This window comes from Phacochoerus africanus, chromosome 15, assembly GCF_016906955.1.
Source record: "Phacochoerus africanus isolate WHEZ1 chromosome 15, ROS_Pafr_v1, whole genome shotgun sequence".
Lineage (NCBI taxonomy): Eukaryota > Metazoa > Chordata > Mammalia > Artiodactyla > Suidae > Phacochoerus > Phacochoerus africanus.
In genome coordinates, this window is record NC_062558.1 from 30,143,448 (window position 1) to 30,158,229 (window position 14,782).

The window sequence follows — 14,782 nt, forward strand, 5'->3', positions numbered from 1 at the left end:
GTAATTCAACACCCTTCAACATATAGCTTAGTTTTATGAAAGAGCATTCCTGGGGACCCAAGGATACAAGCCTCCCCACTCTTAATTTGTCAGGTTCACCTCTCAGAACACTTTCCGACAGGAGACCAGGTTCCATTACTGGCTCTGTCACTGGTTGGCTGAGATTCTCCTTGTGGTCAGAATCAGAGTGCCATGCTGGTGTATCTCCAGCCTGTTTAATGCTTCCCCAGGCTATCACAAAGGCAAAAACATTTAGACCTGATTTCAAGGAAAACCCAAGAAGACAGAGAGTTTCCATCATCAGGCTTACTAAAATGATGGTGCTGCAATCCCAACAATGCCTCGTGACACATGGCCTCAGCCTCTCTTTCCAACTCCATCTTGCACCATCCTAGTCCATCAGGTCCAAAAATGTGTCATGCTCCTTACCACCCTAGGGCCTTTGCACATGCTGTTACCATTGTCTGGAATGCTTTTCCTGTTTGCTAGTTAGCATCTACTCATCTTTCAGCTTAGTTCAGATGTCACTGCCCTGAACCCTCTGCCCTTGACCTATGTGCTCCTGTTACATGCTGACACAGTAGCTCAAAGCTCTATCTCATAGCACTTAGTTTTTCATGACCTATTTATGATTATTTGATTAAGCTCTGTCTCCTCCACTAGACTGTAAACAAAGATTGAGTCTGCTTTGCTCACTGTTGTTGTCTCCAGCGGCCAGCAAAGCAATACTTAGTGTGTGCTCAAATTATTTTGCCTTTTTTTGTTAGCTATCTTGAGCATGCTTTTGGCTGAGAACCCAGAAATCATCATTTGCAGGACTGACTGTGTCCTCATTTGATAAACTCCTCTCAAAGATCATTCTGGTTTTTAACCTACCTTGTCAGCTGTGGTCCTGATTAATGTGTCTGGTTTCTTAATCTGATCTTATTCACTGTTCCCAATCATGTGTGAAGCTGTGGCTAAGATGATTCTGCCTTTTTTTTTTTTTTCAATTTATTATGATTCTGTTTAAGGCCTATGAACCTTCCTGAAATGGTCTCTAACAAAAGTGTCATTACATGGCTCAAGAGAAACAAAGGTGCATAATTTTGAGACAGGCATAGAGCTACAGGTATCTAACCAGAAAAAGAAAATCGCAGGTCAAAGCCACCCAAAAGAACCTCCAGCATCAATTAGCTGCAGCATTTCACAAGGTTCCAAACCTCAGCCATGTTCCTGAAATGAACCAACCTTGCCCCATAGAGCCTCTCAAGCCCATGCATTCTATTAGTACTTTTTAGGTAAAACTGTTTTTAGGTATTTATGTATGATTTAGATTCAGAATTTCTTTCTTTGGGGATATTTCTATTTCTGTTTAGCAGATCTGTTCACTAACTCTGAAAATACACTTACAGCAGTCTCTTGATGATGGCTGAGATAATTTCTGGCAGGCAAGTTAGAGGACAACTTAGTTACCTCCTCTTAAGACGAAAGAATGTTGATGTCAAAATATTAAGGCTCAGATCTAGTTTTATCTTGCAACCCTTTCAAACATTCTGAGGCTGCCTCTTTTTAAGAGAAATTGCTCACATATCTAAATAACTTAGGTTGAGAGAGATAAACTGATAATATTAAGGTTTCCATTTTTCAACTGCATGTGCTGTAATTCACAAGAATGTGGAAGGGTAAGAAGAGGCGCTGTAGACACTATAAACCTCTGAGCTACAATACATTTAGATGCAAAGTATGTTTTGACTTCTTTTCAAATCCTTTAGTTCCCTCAAATTGTTCTACTTAGCATCTAATCACTGTTCTCTTTCCAAGTTGACATGCAGCCATGAACCTGTCATAAAGACTAGGGGAAAATTTTAACATTTTGTTTCTCAGAGTGAAAGTCAGCTTCTCCAGGGACATTTCAGGTTTCTAACTGAGAGGCAATAGTTCAGAATCAACTATACCTTTTCCAGTCATGCTCTGTACAAGCCCGCCTGGCCTGGGGGAGAAAGCAGGCATTTATAAAGAACGGAATCAAACCTCACCCGATTTCTCTTTTCAGCACCCTAATTAAAAAGGCTAAACGAGGTGGCTCTTCCACTCTCATGAAAATCATCTCTGAAGTAGCACTGAGACCTTTTAACAAAGGGGCATTTATACAGCACAATAGAACTTTGATATCTGCAATGGCTTAAAAAAAATACATTCCCATTCCTGAGGAAATTAACTTGCCAGGTTTGGTTTCAAGAGACTAACTCTCCTTATTTCACCCCTGCATAATAAAAAGAAACCAAAGAAAATTATTTTCATTATTAAAAATATTTTTATTGACTGAAGCTGATCAGTTCTTAGAAGGGACAGAGGCACATAGTATATCCTTTAAAAAATCAAATACTTTTATAAGTTAAAGCCGAAATGTTTTAGTCTTTAATGATAAAAAAAAATCTATATAAAATTTGATCTTCCAGCAAGCTTTTGTTTGTATAAATTGATGGGACTGCTACTGACCCACACAAGGTGGGGCTCTGCTCAGCTTTTGGAACAGAAGGACCTCGAATGTCCGTAACCCAGGAGATAGTTTTCAGTTAAACATATTTCGTATTATAGCATTTTAAATCTATTTACACAGCAAAGTTCAGGGGTAAAACTGCAAGACAGTACCATTTCTCATGTATTTGGAACCGACTCTGGTAAGCTACTGGTTATAATTTAAATGTATGCACAGGCTTAAAAAAATCAGATAGTTAAAACAGCATTTTCTATGCAAGGATCCTCCATGCGATGCTCACACTCTTAAAGAGATTTTTCTAGTATTTAACTGTTGTCTGCATCTTTACAGAGAACCTTTTTCTCTCTTAGCATAATTCTAAGTTTGTATATTATACATAATATACAATAAGGGCTAAGTTCTTATACATGAAAAATATGTCTTACACATGGAAATGGTTGACCTGAAAACAAACAAAATATAGATGTTTGAAAATTAACTTTCAGTTTCTGCTCCTCTCTGGTATTAAATATTGCTTACGAAGGATTACAACCCTCTTTTTGTTTGCAAGGTTAAGTATTAGGTATTGATGTCTGCTTCCTGCCTTCCACATGGATGAGAAATCAGCTTCTGCAGGAAGGAAACAGGGTTAATAAAATCAAAATCAGTGGGCACTGGATAGTGTGCTGTAAACTCCTAGTCTTTAAAAAATTAAGTACACATCCTGATTCTCTATGCAAAATAAGGTCATGCAAAATATTATAAATGTGAAAACATCTGAGCCAAGAGTAAGAATGGAAGACAGGGAGATAGAGAGAGGGCTACTCAAGTCCACCGCTTTCACAGTTTTAAAAATGGTCTTAAAAAGATATAAAAAAAAAAAAAAGGACTTCTCGTCATGGCTCAGCAGAAATGAATCTGACTAGGAACCATGAGGTTGCTGGTTCGATCTCTGGCCTCGCTCAGTGGGTTAAGGATCTGGCATTGACATGAGCTGTGGTGTAGGTTGCAGATGTGGCTCGGATCTGGCATTGCTGTGGCTGTGGTGTAGACCAGCAGCTGTAGCTCCAATTGGCCCCCAGCCTGGGAACCTCCATGTGCCGTGGGTGTGGCCCTAAAAAGACCAAAAATCATCATCATCATAATAAAAATAAATAAATTAATTAAAATGCTCTTATGTTTATTTATTTATTTACTTATTTGTGTGTTTGTTTCCTTTTTTGGGCCAAACCCGAGTCATATGAAGTTCCTAGGCTAGGGGTCAAATCAGAGTTACAGCTGCCAGCCTGCACCACAGCCACAGCAACACAGGATACAAGCCGCATCTGTGACCTACACCACCACTCATGGCAACACGGGATCCTTAACCAACTGATCGAGGCCAGGGATCGAACCTGCAACCTCACCAATCCTACTTGGGTTTGTTAACCTCTGAGCCACGAAGGGAACTCCAAAAAATGCTCCCCTATGTTTAAATGGAAAACAACTGAAATGACTTTGCCTTTTATCTTATCAAAGTGGATTTTATATATATATATATATATATATATATATATAAAATTGAATAACTGCTGTACAGCAGAAATTAACACAATACTATAAATCAACTACACGTCAATTAAAAAAACAACACCACCACCTAGATTCTAAAGCAACTTTACATGTGAAATAAAGGTCTGACAGAAGGAAACACAAATCAGGAAAGTGCTTACTGGGTCAATAAGCCTTTTTATAAGTCTTGAAACCCCACTGAAAGCCTTCTTTCCAAAATGCTGCAATGTTAGTTGAGTTTCTGAGTTTAAAATCTATGTGTATTCAATTTTTAGATTTAAAATTCTGGGTAGTGAGAATAAGAGTTTTTGATCTGCATTTCTCTTATAAGTAACTGACCTTTTCCTCTGATTAAATTTAGAAGGTGTGTATAAATAGGTCAAGCAAAAGAGAAAGGATTACAGGTTACACAAACGCATTGCCTGCCGTGACTCCACATTATCAATGTTCCCAAGTTACTTATTAAATATCAACTGAGATACAAGGTGGGATAAGGAAAGGTGACTTACCCATGATCACAATGAATTCTGAGGTTGGCTTTTGTTTTCTTCAATTACTGAGAAGGGTATTTTTTTCAGCTGATTCTTCTGAGACTTCCACATTCTACAAAACAACTCCCAAATTAGTACCCAGGATAGGACAATTAGAAAATGCTTAAGAGGACAATATACAAATACAGCAGAAATGCCTTTAAAAGACCTTAGGGAATGAATGAAATACAATGGAGTAATTTCATACGGCCACCAACCATCCACCCAGCAAAGATATACTGACTTCCCATTCATGCATGGGGCCCCTCTGTCTCTAATTCCATAGTTGGAATGCTCTGTTTGCTTTACTGTGTGTGTTATGGCTAAACTCTGGCAATCAGCTAATGCCCAGATGTAACCGGGTCTTTGTCAGCTTAATATAGACCTCGGGGTGAGCCCCATGTAAAGACAGTGGTCACCAAGAAGAATCAATTTTTTAATCCATTACACTGCCTACTGAGGTTTTAGCTGGGTGGGTTTGGGGGAGATATCTTAAAAAAGAAAAAAAAGGGAGTTCCCGTCGTGGCTCATTGGAAACAAATCCGACTAAGAACCATGAGGTTGCAGGTTCAATCCCTAAAAAGCAAAAACAAACAAACAAGGTAACAGTAGGCTCCACTGGAGGGGAGGGGATTAAATGAGATAATAAGTGAAGTGTGGTTGACACAATGTAAATAAATTTTTTTTTTGGTCTATTTTCCTTTTCTAGGGCCGCTCCCGCAGCATATGGAGGTTCCCAGGCTAGGGGTCTAATCGGAGCTTTTGCTGCCAGCCTACACCACAGCCACAGCAACGCGGGATCTGAGCTGCATCTATGACCTACACCACAGCTCACGGCAACGCCGGATCGTTAACCCACTGAGCAAGGCCAGGGATAGAACCCACAACCTCATGGTTCCTAGTCGGATTCATTAACCACTGCGCCACGACAGGATCTCCAAGAAACTCTTTATTCACAAATGAATGACATGACTGTCTACATAGAAAATCCTAAGAAAATCTACTTGAATATCAGGTGAATTAAGCAAAGATGCAATTTACAGAAAGCAATTATAGTTCTTTATCACCAAAAAACAATTTGAGAATGAAATTTAAAATACGATATACGATGGCATCAATAAACAAAACGTTAGGAATAAATTTAACAAAAGATATCTACAATAAAAATCACAAAACATGGTCCAAAGAAAAGAAAGATCTAAACAAATGGAGATATACTCTGTTCACAGATAACAGTTCTTCCTAAATTAATCTAAATTCAATGAAATCACAAAATCAGAAAATATCAGAGTATCCTTTTTTTTTTTTAAAAAAAAATGAGAGTTGCAATGTTTATTTCAGGTTCTCTCTCTTTTTCTTTTTTGCCACTCCTACAGCATGTGGAAGTTCCCAGGCCAGGAATTGAACCTGCACCGTAGAAGTGACCAGAGCTAGAGCAGTGAAAAAAAAAGGAGCCTTAATTCGACAGGTCATCAGAGAACTGCCCAGATTGTACTTTTAAAAATTGGAAAATTCAGAACATTGTAAATCAACTATAATTTTTTTTTTGTCTTTTTGTCTTTGTAGGGCTGTACCCAGGACATATAGAGGTTCGAGGGCTGGGGTCTAATTGGAGCCATAGCTGCCGGTCTACGCCACAGCCACAGCAACGCCAGATCTGAGCCACATCTGTGATCTACACCACAGCTCACAGCAACACCAGATCCTTAACCCACTGAAGGAGGCCAGGGATCAAACCTGCAACCTCACAGTTCCTAGTCAGATTCCTTTCCACTGAGCCACGACGGGAACTCCTCCAACTATAGTAATTTTTTTAAATAAATAAAATGAAGATAAAAAAATAAAAAATAGAAATTGAAAAATTGATTCTAAAATTGCTATGGACCTGGCAAAGGGCCTAGATTAGCCAGAGAAATTTTTCAAAAGAAGAAGAAAGTCAAAGACAATACTGATTTCAAGACTTTCTATAGCATTACATAATCAACTCAGCGTGGTATTGGTGTGAGGAGAACAACGAGATCAATGGAAATGATTGGAGAGTCTAGAAATAGACCCTTGAATATACAGTCAATTGATTTTCAGCAAAGTTGCTGAGAGTAATTCAACAGAAAAAGGGCAGTCTTTTCAACAAATGATGCTGGAGCTGAATCTGTATGGAGAAAAATGCGCACTGATCATTGCTTCCCACCATCCACAAAATTTAAATCATGATGAACCACAGACCTAAACAGAATTATGAAACTTCTAGGAGGAGAAAATATTCACAATCTTAGGGTAGATTTCTTAGGACACAAAGAGCACCACGTAGAAAAAAAAGAAAAAAATGGACTGGACTTCAACAAAATTTTAAATTTCTGCCCTTCGAAACACATCTAAGATAATGAAAAGGCAAGTGATAAACTGGGAGAAAAATTCATTACATATCTGACAAACGAAAAATAACTTGTGTCTAGACTATATGAAAAATTCTTATAACTCAATAACAAAGGAAACAACTCAATTTTAAAATGGGCAAAAGACTGGAGTTCCCACTGTGGCACAGCAGAAACAATCCGACTTGGAACCATGAGGTTGCAGATTTGGTCTCTGGTCTCGCTCAGTGGGTCAAGGATCCAGCGTTGCTGTGGCTGTGGTGTAGGCTGGTGGCTACAGCTCTGACTGGACCCCTAGCCTGGGAACCTCCACATGCCATGGGTGGGGCCATAGAAAAGACAAAAAAATAAAATAAAATGGGCAAAAGACTTAAAGAGACTTCACAAAGGAAGATCTATGAAGGGACAATAAGCATAGGAAAAGATGCACATCACGAGGTTGTAGGAAAATGCAAATTACTAAACGGCAAGGAGATTTACGGTGATGAGCCACTTTGGATTTACCAGAATGGTTAAAATCAAAGGGACTGACAAAACCAATTACAGATATGTAATGAATTTTTCTCCCAGTTTATCACTTGCCTTTCATTATCTTAGATGTGTTTAGGTGAGGATGTGGAGCATCTGGAACTCTCGTAACACAGCTGGTAGGGATGTGAAATGGTACAATTACTTTGGAAAATGATTTGACAGTTTATTAAAAAGTTAAATCCTAGAACTAGCAATTCTGCTTCTAGGTATTTACCTTAGAGAAATGAAAATGTAAGTCCATTAAAAAAAAAAAGCTAATGTAAAGATGTTCATAGCAGTTTTATTTGTATTAGTTCAAAACTGGAAACAACCCAAATATCCTATCTACATGAGAATAAACATTCTGTAGTCTATTCATACAATGGAGTACTACTCAGCAATAAAAAAGGAGTGAATGAGGTTGCAGGTTCGATCCCTGGCCTCACTGAGTGGGTTAAGGATCTGACGTCACCATGAACTGTGGTGTAGGATGCAGACGGGGCTCGGATCCTGTGTTGCTGTGGCTGTGGTATAGGCCGGCAGCTGTAGCTCCAACTGGGAACTTCCATATGCTGTGGGTGTGGCCCTAAAAAGCAAAAAAAAAAAAAGAAAACAACCCACAAAAGTGGGACAACCAGATATGAGGGTCTCCAGATATGATGGAATAGGAGGTAGACTGCATCATCCATGACGAGTTGTGCCAAAACAAACAAAAAACTGAAACTGATCCCAAGTCTAATCAAGTCGCTAGATGGAAATACTAGTTTACAGGAGTTTATCAGGATAGATGACTGTGTGAAATGACGGTGAAGATGGAGTCAGCAAGATCCAGGTTGTGGAAAATTTTACAGGACAATGACCCATGTTTCCTTTAATGAACAGCATTAAAAACAAAGAAAGAAGGAATTCCCGCTATGGGACAAGAGGTGCAGTGTCTGCAGTGCCACGATGCAGGTTCAAGCCCCAGTCCAGCACAGTGGGTTAAGGAATCCGGCATTGCCACAGCTGTGGTGTAGGTTGCAACTGTGGCACACTGGGCTGGGAATCGAATCCACATCTCCACAGCGACCCAAGCCACTGCAGTGGGATCCTTAACCCAATGCACCAGGGAGGGAACTCCAGTGATTTACTGTTCATTTGTTTGGGTCCTTATCTGTTAGAGATACAGAATGAAGTACATATAAGCAAAAAGATAGGATGTCCAAGATTTGGTTTGAAATGTTTCAGAAGAAAACAGGTATGGATGGGGGGAGGTTAAAACAGAAACAGAAGAAAGCGGAGGGTCCCTGAAGCTTTGTGATTATGAGTATTCTTTCTACTTCTGTATTTGAAATTTTCTTTTTTTTTTGTCTTTTTTGCTATTTCTTGGGCTGCTCCCGTGGCATATGGAGGTTCCCAGGCTAGGGGTCTAATCAGAGCTGTAGCCACTGGCCTACGCCAGAGCCACAGCAACGTGGGATCCGAGCCACGTCTGCAACCTATACCACAGCTCACGGCAACGCCGGATCATTAACCCACTGAGCAGGGGCAGGGACCGAACCTGCAACCTCATGGTTCCCAGTCGGATTCTTTAACCACTGCGCCACGACGGGAACTCCTGAAATTTTCTATACTGAAATGTTTTTGAAAAGTCCCCTGGAATTTCTATGCATTGGCCCAGATAATTGGAAAGAGGAAGTGTAGGTGTGGTAATGTTTGTGTATGGCCCTCTCTTTCTTCCTTAAAACTGGCATGCTACCTGCAGCCCTGAGAGACATAGACACTTTCATTCTAACAGAGTGAGGTTTGCACACAGCTACTGGAGGATTTGCACACCAGGGGTGTGGTCAAAAGGATAGGAACCACGTACGTTTTTGGCGCCACTGCTGAGATTCTCAGAGCTGATGGGGAGCAGAGTGCTCAGTTCCAGATCAGTGACCATTTGACGAGATTCTGCCAGCAAACGCTGAAGCTTACTTGTGGGTGAAAAGTCATCCTGCAAAGACAACACAACATTAGCCTTTGTGAAATCAAGAAGCACTTTTCCCTGTGCATGTTCACAAATGGAATGTGACAAATACAAATAACGCTTCATTAATATTTCTTTGACTTTAGGTATTACAGGTCAAAGTAGGACATTAAATCCCAGGAGAGCCAAATTCTGCTTCTTCTTAGAACCTACTTGGCTAGATCATTCCACTTAAATAGAACTTATCACAACTAATTAAGTAATATCCACGTGATAAAAGAATCCTAGGCATTGTTTACCTCTCTTAAATCAACTTGCCGAGGTCTTCGTGACCATGTCAAAATACTTACAAAATGTAACTCCAAACTAATGGCCTGTTAGCTTTTAAAAATATGTGGAAATTTGCCTTAGATTGTTTGTTCTTGTTTAATTTTCAACTTTGTGTAAAAAGTTTTCCACAGTGTACAATCTTTGAGTTTTCCACAGTGGACACACAACTGTACAATGAAGTGTACAATCTGATGAGTTCTGACATATGTACAAATCCATGAAACCATCCCCACAATGAATAAGGGTCACTTTTTTTTTTTTTTTGTCTTTTTGCCATTTCTTGGGCTGCTCCCGAGATATATGGATGTTCCCAGGCTAGGAGTTGGAATCGGAGCTGTAGCCACCCGCCTACGCCAGAGCCACAGTAACGTGGGATCTGAGCCACGTCTGCAACCTACACCACAGCTCATGGCAATGCCGGATCCCCAACCCACTGAGCAAGGCCAGGGATCGAACCTGCAACCTCATGGTTCCTAGTCGGATTCGTTAACCACCGTGCCACAACGGGAACTCCAAGGGTCACGTTTTTAATTTAATTTTTATTTTATAATGGAGTATGGTTGACTTGCAATGTTGTGTTAGTTTCAGGTGTACAGCAAAGTGATTCAGTTATATCCATATATCCATTTTTTTCAGATTCTTTTCCCATATAGGTTATCACAGACTATTAAGTAGAGTTCCCTGTGCTCTCTACAGCAGGTCCTTGCTGATTATCTGTTTTACATTAGTAGTGTGTATCTGTTAATCCCAAATGCCTAACTTACCCCTCCTCCATTTACCACACTTATGCCCCTATGGAATTACTGCCTGAGTACCTTCTCCCCATTCCCAGACAACTACTGATTTGCTTTCTGTCGCCAGAGATTAGTTGCATTTTCCAGAATTTTATACAAATGCATTACATACTTTACATACTTTCATCTCTCTTCTTCTTTTTTTTTTTTGTCTTTTTGCTTTTTCTAGGGCCGCTCCCATGGCATATGGAGGATCCCAGGCTAGGGGTCTAATCGGAGCTGTAGCCGCGTCTTCAACCTACACCACAGCTCACGGCAACGCCAGATCTTTAACCCACTGAGCAGGCTAGGGATTGAACCCCCAACCTCATGGTTCTTAGTCAGATTCATTAACTACTGAGCCACAACAAGAACTCCTCCAGTTTTTTTTTAGCTAGTGCAAATAAAGCTACTTAAGTACTTGTGTGGATGTATGGTTTTATTTCTCTAGGATTTGAATAGCCAGGTCATACAGTAGGTGTATATTTAGCTTTTTTTTTAAGTAGTTCTTTAAAAGAAACAACCCAAATGTTTTCCAAAGTGGCTATACTATTTACATTCCCAACATGGGTGACTGAAAGGGCCAGTTGCTCCTGATTCTAGTCAACATTTGCTATGGTCAGTTTTTAACAAAGAGAACTAACACACATCAAACACCCATCAGGGGCCAGGCCCTAAGACATCTCATTTAAACCAAGCAACTGTGATGTTCTCATTGCACATTTGCAGGTGAAGAAATGGAGGCTCAAAGAAATGAAATAACTTTCCCAAGGTCACTGATCTAAGACAAAGCAAAATGGGGATTTGAACCCAGATCGATTTGATTTCAGAGCCAGATACTTCCCAAAATAACATCACCAAAAGCAACTAAGTTTACTTGAACTTATTTTCTTTATGAAAGGACTGTGATGAGGACCCTGTTCATGATGAGGAGACGCTGGCTCATTCACAATAATGAAAAGTAGAAACAACTTCCCGGCCTGTCTGTAGGGGTGTGGACAGACTGTGGTTGATTCAGTCAATGGACTGCACATCAGTCAACAGTCAAGATGAAGAGGGAGATCCGCAAGTGTTGGCATGGATGAAGGTCACAAAATACTGACAAAGTTGGAAAACACGTGGCAAAAGGATATAGATAGCATTTTATCATTTATTTACATTTTAATTATTATTATTATTATTATTTGCCTGTGCCTGTGGCATGTGGAAGTTCCCAGGCCAGTTACTGAACCTGCCCCATGGCAATGACGCAAGCCCTATAGTGACGATACCGGATCCTTAACCCATTGCACCACAAAGGAACTTCCTAAGTACATTTTAAACACACACAAAACAAGAGTATGCAATGTTTAAGTGTACACTTTTACGGAGTAAAATCATAAAACAAGTATGGAAGCAGCTTCAGGGTTAACTGGTAGGGGGAAGGGACAGGGACAGGATGGCCCATGGAGTTGTCCTGTAACATTTTATCTCTTTAACAAGTTGAAAAATAAAGCAAATATGGCAAAATGGAATCATATTAAATCTGAATGTAGGTGTGCATAGTCATTTGTTGTATTTTTCATTTTTTGTGTGTTTAAAATATTTATTAAAAATGGATATATCGGAGTGCCTGTCGTGGCTCAGTGGTTAATGAATATGACTAGGAACCATGATGTTGTGGGTTCAATCCCTGGCCTTGCTCAGTGGGTTAAGGATCTGGCGTTGCCGAGAGCTGTGGTGTAGGTGGCAGACTTGGCTCAGATCCCGTGTTGCTGTGGCTCTGGTGTAGGCCGGCAGCTATAGCTCCAGTTGGACCCCTAGCCTGGGAATCTCCATATGCTGCAGGAGCGGCCCTAGAAAAGGCAAAAAGACCAAAAAAAAAAAAAAAGATATATTAATCACTTGGAGGGCCTGAGGGACACCTTACCTGAAGCTAATCTAAAGTATACTGAGTTAAGAATACGACATAGTGTCCCTGAGGATGTGGGTTTGATCCCTGGCATTGCTCAGTGGGTAAGGATCTGGAGTTACCATGAGCTGTGGTGTCGGTTGCAGATGTGGCTGAGATCCCATATTGCTGTGGCTGTGATGCAGGCCAGCAGCTGTAGCTCTGACTTGACCTCTAGCCTGGGAACTTCCATATACTGCAGGTGTGGATTTAAAAAGAAAAAAAAAGAAAAAGAAAACGGAAGGGAAACAAAAAATAAAAAAAGGCGTTCCTATCACAACACTGTAAATCAATAATATTTTAATAAAACTTTAAAAATGAAAACAAAACAAAAAAAATCAAGGAGTTCCCTAGTGGCTCAGCAGGTTAAGGATCCAGCGTTATCATTGCTGTGGCTCTGGTTACTGCTGTGGTGTGCGTTTGATCCCTGGACTGCGATCTTCCTCACACCGTGAGCCCAGTCAAAAAAAAAAAAAAAAGTAGTAAGGAAACAGAAGGTAAATAACTATGACTTCAGTTAAAAAATATAATTATAGTCCTATAATTAAAAAAAGAAAGGAAAACTGAAGAATAGCCAAAATGAAGCATGCTAACAATTAGTGCTACAGGAGAATGAAAAGGATGCTCAAGGAGAAGTCTTGCTTGAGTAAGCTGGGTATTTCTAGGTGAAATACAAACCTTTTCACTGGGCAATGCTGCATCTTTGTTAATTAACAACATCTTAGGTGAGTTCTTTTTATCAGAAGAGGACTCTGTCTCTCTCAACTTCTCATCCTCTCTTAAGGCAGATTGGGAAGAACCCAAACATCGGGAATGTTGGATGGCAATCAGCTCACTGTGAACAACATCAAAGACAGGCAGCTTGAAATAATAGCAAACTTATGTGTTACCAAGACTCAAACTTGTAAGTATCTCAACAGGACAAAAAAAAAAAAATTTTTTTTTTCTTTTTGACTGAAGCAGCTCAATTTGAATAGAATATTATAGATGTGAATATTTGTGTGGAGTATTATAAATTCATACACACCCTTCACAATAAGAAGTCAAAATTCTTCCGTAAAGGGTAACTATAGAGAATTTCCCTCCTCCTACTAACCACCCCCCTCCAAAAAAAGCAGATTTGAGGGACAGCATCATCCATAAGAGAAAAAAAAAATAGTATAAGGTTAAACGTGTAAAGATTGTAGGTTTTTCCAGAGTTCCCGTTGTGGCGCAGCAGAAATGAATTTGACTACGAAACATGAGATTGCAGGTTCGATCCCTGGGCTCGACCAGTGGGTTAAGGATCCAGCGTTGCTGTGACCTATGGTGTAGGTCACAGACGAGGCTCGGATCTAGCATTGCTGTGGTTGTGGTGTTGGCTGGCAGCTACAGCTCTGATTAGACCCCTAGCCTGGGAACCTCCATATGCCGTGGGTTCGGCCCTAAAAAAGCAAAAGACAAAAAAAATTTAAAAATTAAAATAAATAAATAAATAAATAAAAATAAGGAGTTCCCGTTGTGGCTCAGTGGTTAACGAATCCGACTAGGAACCATGAGGTTGTGGGTTTGGTCCCTGCCCTTGCTCAGTGGATTAAGGATCCAGCGTTGCCATGAGCTGTGGTGTAGGTTGCAGACGTGGCTCGGATCCCGCGTTGCTGTGGCTCTGGCGTAGGCCGGTGGCTACAGCTCTGACTAGACCCCCTAGCCTGGGAACCTCCATATGCCCCGGGATCGGCCCTAGAAATAGCAAAAAAGACAAAAAAAAAATTTTAGGTTTTTGATTTGTAAGATTAATTTTCGTTAATGGTTTATCTTTTAAATTTTTATTTATTAATTTTGGGTGCCACACCTGAGGCATGTAGAAGTTTCCAGTCCAGGGAACCAGTGCCACAGCAGCGGCCAGAGCCACAGCAGTGACAACGCTGGATCCTTAACCTACTTCACTGCAAGGGAACTCATGTTAATGGTTTTTCAGAAATCCTTTTGTGAAAGTAGAATAGCACTGTTGTTAATATCCTTAATTCTCTATCAGTTCTTGGTAGTTAGAGAACAACACATGTAGCTAAGCTTCTGGGATGTGATTCAAGTCTGGGCTCAAAGCAGAGATAACAGCAAAAGAGGCCCTGGAAGCCTCTGCCTCCTGGACCCGGTAACCAAGGCAGAGCAGGCTTCTCCCTCCACAGGTAAACCCCTCTCTGTTAGATGGAACAGTGGTATAAACGCCAAGTTTTGTCAGATAACAAAGCAGGTACACAAGCTCTTATAATCTAAGGAAAAAATAAGAAAACACGATTATCTTTTCTACTGCATCACATATTTGTCATGCGATGACTTGGCATGTGTCTCTGCTGGCAGGACAAGGAGTCATGTGAGTTATTTCATGCCAAGGACGTAA

General features: G+C 40.3%; 1 protein-coding gene across 4 annotated transcripts in view; it reads right to left on the reverse strand.

Moving 5' to 3' along the window:
* Window positions 1-2,310: 2,310 nt before the first annotated feature.
* Window positions 2,311-14,782, reverse strand: part of CCDC62 (coiled-coil domain containing 62) — a 38,790-nt gene continuing 26,318 nt past the window's right edge. For 3 of the 4 annotated variants that reach the window (XM_047761626.1, XM_047761623.1, XM_047761625.1), the window contains 4 exons: window positions 13,084-13,240; window positions 9,274-9,399; window positions 4,522-4,615; window positions 2,311-3,091 (listed from right to left, as the gene is read on the reverse strand). In XM_047761626.1, the coding sequence (XP_047617582.1) occupies window positions 4,562-4,615; window positions 9,274-9,399; window positions 13,084-13,240 (337 nt within the window). In that variant the 3' untranslated portion in view covers window positions 2,311-3,091; window positions 4,522-4,561. Of the gene's footprint in view, window positions 3,092-4,521; window positions 4,616-7,268; window positions 7,559-9,273; window positions 9,400-13,083; window positions 13,241-14,782 lie in introns of those variants that run through there. The other variant, XM_047761624.1, reaches the window with a different exon arrangement.